We start from the raw sequence: 15,258 nt of genomic DNA on the forward strand, positions 1-15,258 counted from the left end.
GAGATGACAGTTTAGCGGAGAAAGAAAAATCAATCACCAGTGATGCCGTTTCGTTTCATAAATTGTTCCTTATTTTCGACCAACAAAGAGCGTTAGGTCGTTAGGTCGATGTTTTTTTCGTCGATTGGATTGTGGGCGGCCACGGCAGTTTTATCCTGAAAATCAATCATTGTCATTGGCGCTCCCCTAAACTCGTAAACGATCAACGCGAATTGAGCTTCCTTTACGAGTTTAGGGGAGCGTAAAGATAATAATTGTTTTTCAGGCGGAATGAATACTTTTCTGATTCTAGATGGCTTTCTAACAAATGAGAAATATTGGACTAACTAATTATTTCTCTCAGTATGACGATTAATCGATTATTCGATTATTTGGGCGATTAATCGTATCGAATAACAAACTGCTGAAAAGTATTCGATTAGTGGATGACCAATTAATTTCAAAAATCGGGGATCACTAAGTTTGAGCTTTCCATTACTTCATCTCCACCCTGTATAATGTACCAGTTTGACGTTTCGTAAAAATAAATATTTTTAGCAATTTGAACTGTCATATCTTCACTTGAGGCAAGGTTGAGAATTTCGTCATACACCTCTAGAGAATCTATCAGAACAACAGAATAATTATTGGAAAGAAGTAGTGAAATTTTGTTATAAAAGAAGTGTTTTTTAAAGAAGTTGTTGTGTTAAATATCGTTGATACATAGGTTGTATATTGAAAGTTTATCGTGGATTTGTTAGGGAGCGATAATGGAAGACACGGAATCGCGATCTAAAATTTTTATCAACCCTGTGTTTAAGAAAGCTCACATCAATCCTAACTTTTTACTCGAAAAGAATTCCACCATCAATCATGCTCCGACTTCAGATAAACCTACATCAATGCAACATTCTCCCAATATCCATTTCAATCCTGCGTTCCTTGAACGGATTCATCAACAACAGCAGCAGGAAGTAGGACGAACGAATTCGACCTTGACTGCTATAGCATCAGCAGTCCAGCCCAATAATCCCATCATAAAACATACAAAACGAAAATTGGTACGAGCTTCTTCCGCGATTCCTGCTAATTTAGAAAAGTCTCCTTTAGCACCACTGGTGAAAATAAGCAAGAACAAACTGGTGCGATCATCCATATCAACAGTTGCAACAGCAAATTCGCCCCGTGGAGTGACTTTAAGAGATGTTAAAAAGCCATATAAGGTTATCAATAGCACGAGTCAGCTTTACAAACTGGATAGAAGACCAGTCATCTCGGGAGCAGTCACAAAGAGCAAATCCTTAGTACGAAAGATAAGTCCCCAAAAGTTTGCCATCAAGGACCGGAAATTACTCAAATTGTAAGTGTCAGTGAATCGCAGAGTATTCTAAAGTTTATTTTTTATTTAACTAATTGAGGATTTTTTGCAGAAGAAATATCAGAACCCCTTTGAAGATCGCTAATGTTTCCTACAAAGAATCGCTAAGTAAGCCACAACTTTCCGGAAGATTCAAACTAGTTAACTCACATAAATCGAATTATGCAACGAATTCTGTCAGAAGCAAAGACACATGTTTGAAAATCCGTGGGACGACATTTTTGCTTGACCCAAGTGGAAATAAACTGCGAAAAGTGCCATCTCAGTTGGACGCGGAATCGAAAAACGCAAAATTTGAAAGAGTTTACATCGGTGGCCAACCATACGTATCGAAGAGCGACGGCACGTTCGAACGTTCCAAGGCAGAATGGTACAAAACATATCTCAGGTCAATTGTGTTGTTCACTTGTTATTCGTAGTTTTTGTTTTAAAGTAAATTACATATTTTTTGGTTTTTACATTTTTAGGTGGACGAAACAGAAAAGTATCAATAATCTGCTGAATAGGAACATTAAATGTAATGTCCCTTGTCCGATTTTCCGCCGCTCGGGGATATGTAAAAATTTCAGCAGAGGCCAGTGCCCGAAGTTACACGACCCGAAGCATATCATCATTTGTCCTAAGTAAGTAGGATTTTTCGCTGCCTGCCTGATCCTATGTTAATATTCATCCTCAACTATTAGGTTTCTACGAGGCGAATGTACCAACACCGACTGCCTTTTATCACACAATGTGTCGCTCGAGAAAATGCCTGTGTGTCGCTTCTTCCTCGAGGGACGCTGTTCTAAAAACGATTGTCCGTATCTCCACAAAAAAGTCAGCGAAAAGGAGCGAATTTGTGGAGATTTCTTGAATGGATACTGTTCACTCGCTGACAAGGTATTCGTAGATTTGCGGTTTACAGTGCAAGAACTATACTAATCATTAATTCTTTTTTGAAGTGCCAAAACCGTCACATATTCATCTGTCCGGATTTTGATCGAGCTGGAGTGTGTGGGAAAACTAAATGTCCCTATCCCCACGGCCGCAAGAATGTGCAAAGTAAAGATAAAGAGTCTAAATCAAAGCGCACGGATGTCACCCATGAAGAAGAATCAGAGTTGTGCGAGGATACATCTGCTCCAAAGGCAAGATATTTCTTCAGCAACTGTGATGACACTGGTGATGATGAATTGAGTAACGCTCAGAAAGCACAGCGAAAACGACTTCTACGTCAAGTAGAAAAAATGAAACGAAAGCATGAGGACAATGAAACTGCCGATGTCAATATGTTGGGTGTCCATCACGAGGGAACGACAAATGAAGAAGATAATCAAACCAACAGTAACAATACTTGCGAGGAACTCGACGAGAGAGAACAGGATACACCGTTTAGGAAACGTGTTAAATTGGGCACGTTACCTTCATTCATACCTATTTAAAAGTTTTAAAAACAGCATGATGTTAGAAATGAAAATGTAAATGAATAAAATTGTTTATCATATCAGTAAAAGATACTTGCTTTATAATCTTAATTTACGAAAACTGAGCAAAATTAAACTCAAAGAAATATGTGACAGCAGTAATAACACGCTTCCGTAGAGTCAGTACCACATTTGGCATGTCATCGAAGAGCTGTCCGTTTCCGCGTATTGATCAGTAGATGCACAATTGTGACCGGAATAAATCACACCGAAAAACAATTGCACCAGAAGCGAACGCTCATAAAAAAGTATAGTAGGATACAAATATTGTGGCGAGGGAAAAACACGATGGGTACCGTGGCTGTACCCAGCCACACTTTACTTTGGTACATTCCGGAGATGATTTTTATGTCGTAACATCAATCCTAGAAGTGTAGGTTGTTTTATATATTACTAGCTGGCCCGGCAAACTTTTTGTTATCAATACCTTCAAACATTCACGTTTTCTTACTATGAGCAAGTTCATGGTCCAATCGCAGCACTGTTCATTGATTGATCTTCTAATCGACCCCGTTGAATTTAACTTTTACTGTAAAATTCCTAGTATTTCTAACAAAACTTATCATTATATCAGACTATTTTCAGACATAATTCTCGTTCAAGATTTTTCAACCACTTGCAAATAACATGTTTCTCCGTTGCATGGAATAAATGTTTTATACAGAAAATATGAAAGCTCAAAGACAGCCCTAAATCGGACAATTCCTTCCTCGAGTTCTGCTCTTATCAACACATTCGGCGATACTCTTTTATTGGTATAGATAGAAGAAGATATAGGAGTGCGTTTCATCACATCAAAATCCATTTCCAGTTTCGAACAAAGATCAATCAAATGGACTAACATCATTTGCCACTATGTAATTGTAGGACATATGGGAATTTAATTTTCCGAATTTTTCCTTTTACCTTTAGAGTTTTCCGAAAATTTTCAATTGTCATGTTTTTTTAACACACTGATAGATATTTTTCATTATCTTCTCCTACAATTTAAGCGTATTCGCTGAACTAAATGTTAGTTTTTTTCATATTTATTCTTTCTATTTTGGTTCACTGCTTCGTTTTTTCTTCTTTTTGTTTTTCTGGTATGGGACGTTTCATATAGCACATGGACACTGACAGATTTTAGATAATTTGATTTCTTCATAACTACATTGTGTCAGCCAGACCACTGTCGGCCGAATCGTGTCCACACTCACCTGCGGGAGCTGTTGGGAGAGGATCGATAAGCAACAGTCGGTCACGTGCTTCACGGCTGGAATCTCCCTAATTCCTCACTACTGGTGTCAAACCACCATAAAAACATTTATTGCACTCTAAAACCGCCACATGCCAAATTTGGTTTCATTTGCTCGATTAATTCTCGAGTAATGTAGAACTTTGTGTTTAATTTGTATGGCAGCCCCCCTTAGGGAGGGGGGTGGAGTGTCTAACCACCATAAAAACATTTATTGCTCCCTAAAACCACAATATGCCTTTCATTTGCTTGATTAATTCTCGAGTAATGCAGAAATTTGTGTTTAATTTGTATGGCAGCCCCCTCTTAGAGAGGGGAATGGAGAGTCTAACCACCATAAAAACATTTATTGCTCCCTTAAACCTCAATATGCCAAATTTCGGTTCATTTGCTTGATTAATTCCCGAGTAATGTAGAAATTTGTGTTTAATTTGTATGCAATATGGAGCAAAATAAAGAGAAAATCCGACATATTTTACAGTACTACTATGACAAAGGCAAAAATGCATTTCAAGCTGCCAATAAAATTTGTGCAGTTTATGGACCCGATACAGTTTCCATTTCCACCGCACAACGATGGTTTCAACGTTTTCGTTCTGGTGTAGAGGTCGTCGAAGATGCGCCACGCTCCGGAAGGCCTGTCGTCGAAAATTGCGACAAAATCGCTGAATTAGCCGAGAAAGACCGGCATAGTAGCAGCCGTAGCATCGGCCAAGAGCTGGGGATAAGTAATCAAACCGTTATTAACCATTTGAAGAAGCTTGGATTCACAAAGAAGCTCGATGTATGGGTGCCACACACGTTGACGCAAAAAAACATCTTTGACCGTATCGACGCATGTGAATCGCTGCTGAATCGCAACAAAATCGACCCGTTTCTGAAGCGGATGGTGACTGGCGATGAAAAGTGGGTCACTTACGACAACGTGAAGCGCAAACGGTCGTGGTCGAAGCCCGCTGAAGCGGCTCAGACGGTGGCCAAGCCCTCATTAACGGCCAGGAAGGTTCTGCTGTGTGTTTGGTGGGATTGTCAAGGAATAATCTATTATGAGCTGCTTCCCTATGGCCAAACGCTCAATTCGGACCTGTACTGCCAACAACTGGACCGCTTGAAGGTAGCACTCATGAAGAAGAGGCCATCTTTGATAAACAGAGGCCGCATTGTCTTCCATCAGGACAACGCCAGGCCACACACTTCTTTGGTGACGCGCCAGAAGCTCCGGAGCTCGGATGAGAGGTTCTTTTGCATCCGCCGTATAGTCCGGACCTTGCACCAAGTGACTACCACCTGTTTTTGTCCATAGCGAACAAGCTAGGTAGTCAGAAGTTAGCCACAAAAGAGGCCTGTGAAAATTGGCTATCCGAGTGTTTTGCCAATAAGGAAGCGAGCTTCTATAACAGGGGTATTATGAAGTTGACATCTCGTTGGGAACAAGTCATCGAACAAAACGGCGCATATTTGACTTAAAACAGATGATTGTAACTAATTTTATGAACAAATGAAAATTCAAAAAAAAAATACCGCAGGACTTTTTTGACATCCTAATATATAGATAGATAGATGTTCAACTTAGAGCACAATCGGCTCCGAACTTTTCGAGTTTTTGAATCACACACAAACGAACAAAACATTTATACATATATACAGCCATTTCATGCCAAACCGATATAGTGGTTCTCAAGGTGGCCGTACACTGTTTGCCCGGAGGTCAAATATTTGATATTTTTTGACAGATAAGGTTTGATTTGATATTTGTACAAACACTATTTTGTTTGTCACTCTTCCATTTTCAACAGTAGCAAATAATATGAAACACCGAACATGGAAAAAATCAACTGAAATATTCAAGGTAATCTAACCATATACCGACAGGTTCGAAGAACAGACTGAAAAAATATTTTAGGCATCCAATAATTGAATATTTGCTTGTCGTGTTTTGTGTAGAATATATTTGATCAGTACACGTTGGACAAAATTTATCTGTCAAGAAGAGTCAAATATTTGGCTTCGGTCAAACAGTGTATGAGCACCCTCAGATTTTTGGTAATTTTGTTCTTTTTCACAAAACATTAGACTCGTATTTTTTTATATTTTCTGAAAAATCATTTTTTCTACTTTTCCCAAAAATGTCTTTATTTTTTAAATTCATAACTTTTGAATCAATGAACCGATTCAGGTGAACGACATTTCAAATTGAAGCCAATTTGGTATGTCGCTAGCCTTTGTTGAAATATTTAAAAACCGCGCCTCTGACGTCGAGATATGTTATGTGAAAAATCCTCAGCTTTCAAGGAAAATTATGAAAAAATATAGCGCCCTCTAGTCCAAATCCATGAAAGCACCATAAAACAACTACAATCAATAATTACTAAAACGAAATTCATTTTTTTTGCTGGTTCAATATTTCCTAACAAAAGGCTAGCTCATTGGCTTTAATTTGATATGTCGATCATCTAAAACGGTTCAGTGGTTCAAAATTTATGAATTTAAAAGTCATTTTTGGGAAAAAGTGGAAATACAGTCAACTCTCCCTTAAGGCTGATTTAGACGATGCCAGTCAGCGCTCTAGTTGAAGTCACCAGTGAACAGAGAATAGACACTCTGTTCAAGTTACTTGTACCAGTATCAAACAAGTAATTGGCCTCTAACTTAAACAGAGTGTCTGTTCTCTATTCACTGGATACTTCAACTAGAGCGCTGACTGGCATCGTCTAAATCAGCTTTTACTCGATGTTCTGTATCTCGATATTTTCCCTAACTCGATGGATTTCATGGCACCTTCGATTTTACACGCATTCTTCTCTCCATAACACGATACCTCCCTAACTATGTGTGTGTTTTAAGTGTGCGTTATTACCTCAGATTTCAATTGCCCTTGAAAGTGAAGACGGAGTGTTCGTGTCATCAAACAATTTCTTTTCAAGTATGGAAAACCACGAGAAACCTTTCAAGCGAACAATCAAAACGCTAACCATTGCGCAAGGTTTGAGCATCATCGAGCAGGTCGAAAAATATGGACGGAAGGGGTCTGAAGCTGCAAATAATTTCAGTATTGCACAAAGTGCGGTATCAACACTACTCAAACTAAAGTAAAAATGGAATCGGAATGGAAAATGTCTAGACCAAAAGCATATAAGGTTGGTCAGAATCGAATTACCCCTCTTCTATTCTTCGGGATATGGCTTGAGAATTTGTCCAGAAACTGGGAAATCCTAACTTTAAAGCACAACCAACATGGACGGGAGTGATATTCCGCTGGCATAATTAATGTGTCGTGAGCGATGTCGACGGTACAATACCGTTCGATTGCTCAATGTCTTTTAATAATTAGTGCAAAAAGGACCAAAACGTGATTTGCTGTGATCTGATGCCAGATACCGATATACTAGAAAGTGTTGAAAAACCTGAGAAAAACGCTGAAGATAGTAGTTCTATTGAGATGTTAATTCGAACGTTAAATCAAACCTGAAGAACATGTCCGGAATATTGAAATCAACTGAAAATGTTCCTGTGAAACTATTAGAACATTTCTTTGTGATTGAACAGTTCCTGCGTGATCGTTACAATTCAGTTTGAGTAACATACTTAATCAATATTTTCTTTGTTAACCTAGTGCCTCGTGCAAGTCGGACTCGATTATATACAAACTCGATTATATACGATTCGATTATGTAAAATTTAGGACTCAATTGTATACAGTTTGAAAAAAAAAGTTTTTTTTTTATAATTCAAATATGAATAATTTCAAGAAAAAAAAAATAACCTTTCAGCATTAAGGTGAAATTTAAGTGGCTTTTATAAGTACAGTGGGTTAAAAATCGCGATTTTTGAAGTTTTTGATTGAATCTTCATCAGGAATTGTTTATATCGATATTGCAGCGAAATTAAGAGAGATAGAAGTTGGGCGTCAAAGAACAAATTGTAGAGATGTTAGAGAGCTTTAATTTAATTGATAGAAACAATCAAGTTTAGTATGAATTTTTAGGATAGAATTAATAATTGCAAATAAAAAAAAACTTTTAAATTTTCCACTTCAAAAATGTTTAATCCACTAATTTAGATGTTCCACTACTATATCCTGTACTAAATTTTCTCATCTTTCAAATGAGCAACAAAATCGGATTACGTAGCATACTTTTCAATGTAGAGTCAGTTTGAGTCAACAGAATCCGAAACAAAGAAAAAGTTCTATAAGTCTGTCATCGTTGAAATTCTAACATATGCGTAGAAGGATTTTTTTCGTGAAATATAACCGTCTATCACCTCCTGAAAGATTCTGGAAAAAATATTTTTTTTATATGAGAAAGGTGTTTTTTCACTTTAAGGGAATGAATAAAAAATTCAAATTCATACCATAATTGGGACACTTACCCTAATATATGACAATTTGAGACATAAAAAAAATTAGGAAAAAATGTTCTGTATCTCGATACCTCCCTAACTCGATGGTCCGATGGGATCGAGTTAGGGAGAGTTGACTGTAATTGATTTTTCGAACCACGGGCTGGACGGCGAGGGATCGAGTGCCTTTCTCAAGGCAAGAGGGCGGAGGTGGTAGCGCTGGAGTAGGATAGAGTAGAGTTTTCAAAGGGCCTTTCTCAAGGCTAGAGACGAATGAACTGCAAAAGTTTAAAGTCTCTATAATACAATACCTTCCTTTCTTCTAGCGGTACACACTCACAGGATAGAGACAAATCGGCAGACTCAGCCAAAGGGGCGAGTCCAACGAGACGAACGAATGAGCGTTAAAAGGGAGCGATGGCAAAAAAATACATTCATTACGATTTGTTCGCTCGTTGGATTCACATGCAGGCTAAAAGGGTCCTTTTCAGGATCACAAAATTATCTTCAATCTAAAGAGTTTATTGTTTTGTTATCATTCGATATCCCCATCTTGTTCGGCTAAACCTTTCTGTTTAGCGATTGCGTTTGCCACTCGCCACAGCTTTCACAGTTGGAAAATTTCTTCCCATCCAGCTTTGTGACATGTTGTACAGTAAATTACATTCAATGCGACGTGCCGAAGCGCCACTCAGTGTCACATTGGAGGCGATTTTAACCTGGAATTGAACATTTGCGATGACAGTGGTACAGTGTCGACTTTCAATGTGGGGTCATAATTCGGATCTCTATGTTTACAAAAATGTTCAACTAAATAAGTCGCATTACATGTCCGTCCAATTAGCTAAATGTCGAACTAATTGTAAATTACTGTACTTTCAATCTGGAAACAATTTAAGAATTGGTGAAAATTGAATAATCAGGAAAGTCCCCAACTATCAATAAGCTCAGAACAACTGCCAAATTCACATACTCATCATATCCTGGCAAACAAATTATGAAAAAATCAATTTGTGTTTTATTATTATTTTGGATATTGTTTTAGAAAGCATTGAACTGTATTTCCTAAACTCTTTTTTGGAAGGTTTAATGGCCCTGAAAAGCGCCGTGTTTTATGGAATGGTTCCAATTTAGAAAACTTAGTACTCGTGGTTTTGAAAAAAAAATAACATGGGTGGGTTATATCAATGATATAACCGCAAAGTTGACGTGGGACTAGGTTAGCTTAGCAATCATTTGTTTGTATTGATTTAATTTTTGTTTGAATGAAACAATTTCCGAATTCAATCGAATTCAATATATTTGCTTTGTGAGTAAAAAGATTGAATAAATGCCATGTAAGATCAATTCATGCATTGTGATAGATTATGTTCTTCGTTACCAGTAAATTTAATGACAGTCCTTTTTCGTTTGGTACGATACCTAGGAAAAAAAAAAATATGTGAACGGCAGAATTATCAAACGATTATTTTATTTTACATTTCCCTCTGAAGTTTGCATCTCTCAAGTGCACGTACTTCTCGAACCGCGAATTTGTTTGATTTGATGTACTTCAAGTACTCAGTGCCAGTAATGCAATGAGTAGAAGATATGAAGGCATATCCTTCAATGCAATCTTGAATAACCGAGCCAAAGCGTTGTGGTCGTACCCGTTTTTGTAATCCGTGTTAGGAAAACACTTTTCAGAGTTAAAAAAAAACATGCGGGTGCAGAAGTTCACCCGGCTTGCATGAATCAACAACTTCAACTTATGCCATGTTCAGGAAACATATTCTAGTCTGCACAAAGGCAAGCGAGTACAAAAGTACTCGCAGTTTGCATTTATTTGCAAAACCGAGTTTCCCCAGACATCTTGGTTTTGAAGTCTGCGTTAGGCAAACACATTTCAGTCGGAACGAAAATACCCCCGACTTCCATGTATTTGCAATGCCGATTTCTCCAACACTTCTTGGTTTTGAGGTCTGTGTTAGGGAACACATTTCGGTGAGAACAAAAATCCCCATAGTTTCATGTATTTGCAATGCCGATTTCGCCAAGGCTGCTTGGTTATGATGGCTGTGTTGGGGAAACTGTAAAACGGGCCAATCAAAACAAAGTAGTTAGGGCGTTTAGATATCGCTTAACATTTTATAGTTATTCAATTGTTTACCTAATGATAAATAACATTTTATTAATTGCGATAGATGCGTAGAAATATTCCCTATCAATTGATGCAAACATCATTCCGATACAGTAAGAAATGTTCGATTTATAAGCATTTGGAATCTTGCATTTTTTCCTGCATGTTCTGCGTTTAGGTTTTCATTTTACCCCCCATATACTCCGGTTAGACGTAGTCCCACGTCAAAACCATTTCGAACGCCCTCGATGCCGCCTTGTTCTGGATTTGCCACCAAAGCAGTTTGTATAAAGAACAAACTTTTTTCTTCTGCTACCTGATGCCGTTTTGCGATTGCGTTTGCCACTCGCCACTCGCTGCAACTACCTGTTGTCTTGATGTCCACCGAACCGAATTTTTTCTGTTCCGAATGCGGGTTTTCTTATCGTCGCGAGCAGCTTTGCCAGCTAACTCGATCACTTCGGCGGCCGAAACTATATAACGCCGGCTAGGTGGACTGGTGCACTGGTACTAACGCGCTCGGCCTAGCTACCCTTGCGGGGAACTCCAGATCAACACGGTTCGAGCGAGATTTTGCCTTTCCCTTCACTTTTCCTCCTTTACCATGTCCAGACATGGCTGCTTGGGTTGGTTTGTTGATGTGTTATGATGCGAACCGATGTGATGTACGGTTTGGATGAGAATGATCGTTACGGAAGGAAGGAAGGTCTTGAATTATGGAGACTTTAAACTTTTGCAGTTCATTCGTCTCTAGCCTTGAGAAAGGCCCTTTGGAAACTCTACTCTATTCTACTCCAGCGCTACCACCTCCGCCCTCTTGCCTTGAGAAAGGCACTCGATCCCTCGCCGTCCAGCTCGTCCAGCAACGATGTTGTCCAGTCGGTGTCCACACAAAGAATGTGTTCGTTACGGCAGCGGAGCGAGGATTTTTAAGCTGACTGGCTGGCTCGAAAAATGGGCACATAGTGCATTTGGACAATGCTTGATATTTCACAATTATTCAATTATTTATCACAAGAAAAATGAAATGTTATTCATTATGATAGATGCGTAGATATATTTCCTATCAATTGATGCAAAAACTTTTGCGATCTATTGAGAAATGCTCGAGTTATAAGCGTTTCAAATCTTGCATTTTTTCCTACTTGTTCAGTGCCTAGATTTCCATTTCACCCCCTATATCTTCCGGTTAGACGTAGTCCTACATCAAAATGGGTGGGTTATATCTATGATATAACCGCAAGGTTGACGTGGGACTACCTTAGCTTAGCAATCATTTGTTTGTATTGATTAAATTTTTGATTGAATGAAACAAATTTTTTCTCTATTATAGTGACTTTCAGCACATTTTAGCTGGTTCGTCACATTTACTTCCATTTTTGGAAGACTATCGGGAGTGAGAATTGAACTCGTGACCTTTAGCGTTAGAGGTATGGATGATCGCCTCCACAAATGAAACAATTTCCGAATTCAATTGAATTCAATATATTCGCTTTGTGAGTAAAAAGATTGTATAATGACATGCAAGGACAACTCACGCATTGTGATATATTATGTTCTTCGTTACAAGTAAATTTAATGACAGTCCTTTTACGTTTGGTATGATGACATCTTGGTTTAGAAGTCTGTGTTAGGTAAACACATTTCAGTCGGAACAAAAATGTCCCCGACTTAAATGTATTCGCAATGCCACGCTCCTTGGATTTAAATTCCGTGTTAGGGAAACATATTACATGTATACGCAATGCCAATATCCCCATGCTCCATGGATTCAAAGTCTGTGTTAGGGAAACACATTTCAGTCGGAACAAAAATGCCCCCGCAATGTATTCGCAATGCCAATTTCCCCACGCTCCTTGGATTTAAAGTCTGTGTTAGGGAAACACATTTCAATCGGAACAAAAATGCCCCGCAATGTATTCGCAACAGGGTTGCCAATAATATTTTTGAAAAAACTGGAAGATTGCTCTTAAATAAACTGGAAGAAAACTGGATCCTGTGAAACCTTTTTGTCTTAAGAAGACCGGCTATGATTTATCTAAATTGATTTGTTACCCATTTCAATGCTTTAGAAAAAGATTTTTTTTATGCTTGTGTAGTGTTCACAGTAATTACAGTTCAAACTGTAACTGTAATTACTGTGAAACAATATTTGAGGGATAGTTTTATTTGGGCAAAACTTGAAGAGTTTCGTATTTATCGTTTCATAAAATCCATAAAATCGCTGACAGAAGAGCGTAGCAAAACTACGTATAGTTCGATACCTCAAAAAGGTACGGATAAGCATGAGATACGAAGTAAAATACCAAAAAAAAATACCATAAACAACTTCTCATAATGTTATTTCAATACTCAAATAAACACAAACAAAGTTGCTCAAGTATTACTTTGGTATTGAAATTATAAAATTTTGGTATTGAGAAGCTATTTCTCTCAATTTTTTTGGTATTATTCATTGCTAATTTACATCTTATATTAGGCTTGTGCAAACCAAATTTCGGTATCAAGATCAATATGAGGGCCACTCAATATTTCCTCTTGCTCGAGAAAGTACATTTGAAAAAATATACATAGTATGCTTTCTTGCAAAATATACACTAAGGTTCACATGCATTTTATGCAAAGTATGCATTAGCTATTTAGGGGAGTTTGTTTGCATTCATTAAATTAATTATATTTAGAACTAAAATTCCTTTGAGTGACTATGAGAAACTAATATCCATTTGTTGTAAACGGAAGCAAGGTTATTTGGATTTTATACTCATATCAATTAAAGTCGATGGAAACCATTTACTCTATGACCTTCTGAACTTCAGAATGTTTTGGAGGATCTATAACATCTGATGTTTATATAAACTCAGAGCCAGCATAGCACGCGGACTCTATGACCTATTTTGGGTAAGTTTCCTTTCTATGAACATTGTACCAGTCGCGAATGGAATGGTAGATCAATTGGTCGGAACTTCAGAATGGTTTGGAACATTCGATATTTATATAAATTGAAACACAGTGTAGCACATAGATTCTTGGGTAGGCTGTTAAATTAAATTAACAATTGAGTGATACCCTGTTTTTAAAGTAGTTTGATAAGTTTCCACCATTCGGGAAAGCTCTTGGTTTTGGAACTTTCGACAAAACACCGACGAATTGAACAAAACGGAAAGAACCGAATTACAACCTCGCCTGCCGCAGAAAAGAGAGATCGATCCAAGGTCGAATAATAAATGTCAGAAAATAAAATTACATAAGGAATAGGAAGAGGGAGGGACAGATAATATTTATCATTGTAAATTTATTTTAGATGAAATGGATAAAACTAGGGCACACATATGAAAAACTGGATAAAACTGGACGATTTTCCAAAAAAACTGGAAGAATACAGTTTAAACTGGAACATTGGCAACGCTGATTCGCAATGCCAATTTCCTCAAGCACCTTGGATTTGAAATCTGTGTTGGGGAAACACATTTCAGTCGGAACAAAAATACCCCCGACTTCAAAGTATTTGCAATGCTGATTTCTATAACGCTGCTTGGTTTTGATGGCTGTGTTAGGGAAACCGTAAATCGGACCAATCAATAAGAGGTAGATAGGGCGTTTTGATAACGCTTAACATTTTACAGTTATTCAATTGTTTATCTAATGAAAAACAACATTTTATTAATTGCGATAGGAGCGTAGAAATATTCCCTATCAATTGATGCAAGCATCTTTCCGATCCAGTATGTAATGTTCGAGTTATAAGCATTCGGAATCTTTCATTTTTTTCCTGCATGTTCTGTGTTTAGGTTTTCATTTTACCTCCCATATACTCCGGTTAGACGTAGTCCCACGTCAAAAAAAAAAAATAGGAGTCAAATGTTTTGTGATAAAGAACAAAATTACAACTTTTCACGAAAATCTGAGAGCCAAAAACCAGCTTCATCGGTTTGGCATGGAATGGCTGTATATAGATTGATTTGTTGTTTTGGTTTTTCGAAATTTATTTTGAGGTCAATGAAGCCCCCGTTTAACGAGGATAAGGAATCGAGGCCTAAGCCGCCTCCCGTCGTTGGGAGTACCGGTGTCTCACACGCAAACCTGTGTTCCTCTGATTGCCCGGTTAAGTACGGTTCGAGCGTGATTCAGCGAGACGTGGGGCAAATCGTTCCCTTGATTAATGAAGAAATGAGTGTGATAACTGCTAACTGTTGCTTGCCTAATTACTTCTATGCGTTTAGTACATTATCTATATTATTGTTATTATGTTTGATCACAATGATTCCAGCTTAACCAACGTTAATATTACGTAATAATCTATTTACTTCGAGTTGAGACGGTGAAAGCTCCAGTGGGAACGTTAATGCCATTCAAGATGTTAGCGTTTAGAGGCGAATGAACTGAAAAGTTTAAACCCTCTTAAAGCCAAAAAGAAGAAGAAGATGTAACATAAGGGGGAGAGAGGGGGGTGACTTTGGATTGCGTTACTTATTGTTACGTAGGGGAGAGGGGCCCAAAATCGCATTTTTGGCGTTACGTAATTTGTGTACCACGCCTAATACAAAAAATCGAGAAAATGGAAGAATGTCTATGTGAACATCACTGTGCACGCTTGTCCAAGAATAGAGAGGTGTCGAAAATCGTCATTTTTCTGTCCATTTGGTAATAAGAAACGGTTGATCTACATTTGTATTCGAACCCAACTTTCTTATGCAAGGTTTGTTTATGGACTGTTTATAATATCTTATTGATTATAAATATTAAA

General features: G+C 37.8%; 1 protein-coding gene across 2 annotated transcripts; it reads left to right on the forward strand.

Moving 5' to 3' along the window:
- Positions 1-558: 558 nt before the first annotated feature.
- On the forward strand, positions 559-2,849 carry LOC129767766 (zinc finger CCCH domain-containing protein 3). 2 transcript variants are annotated; one of them, XM_055768949.1, is made up of 5 exons: positions 559-1,339; positions 1,410-1,745; positions 1,825-1,980; positions 2,041-2,236; positions 2,299-2,849. In XM_055768949.1, the coding sequence occupies exons 1-5, from the start codon at positions 750-752 to the stop codon at positions 2,776-2,778; spliced, it is 1,758 nt and encodes a 585-aa protein (XP_055624924.1). In that variant the 5' UTR covers positions 559-749; the 3' UTR covers positions 2,779-2,849. The 2 variants fall into 2 exon arrangements, with proteins under 2 accessions (XP_055624924.1, XP_055624925.1); XM_055768950.1 differs by having other exon boundaries at positions 1,410-1,727.
- The last annotated feature ends 12,409 nt before the right edge of the window (positions 2,850-15,258 follow it).

The sequence above is a fragment of the Toxorhynchites rutilus genome, chromosome 2 (genome assembly GCF_029784135.1).
Source record: "Toxorhynchites rutilus septentrionalis strain SRP chromosome 2, ASM2978413v1, whole genome shotgun sequence".
NCBI lineage: Eukaryota > Metazoa > Arthropoda > Insecta > Diptera > Culicidae > Toxorhynchites > Toxorhynchites rutilus.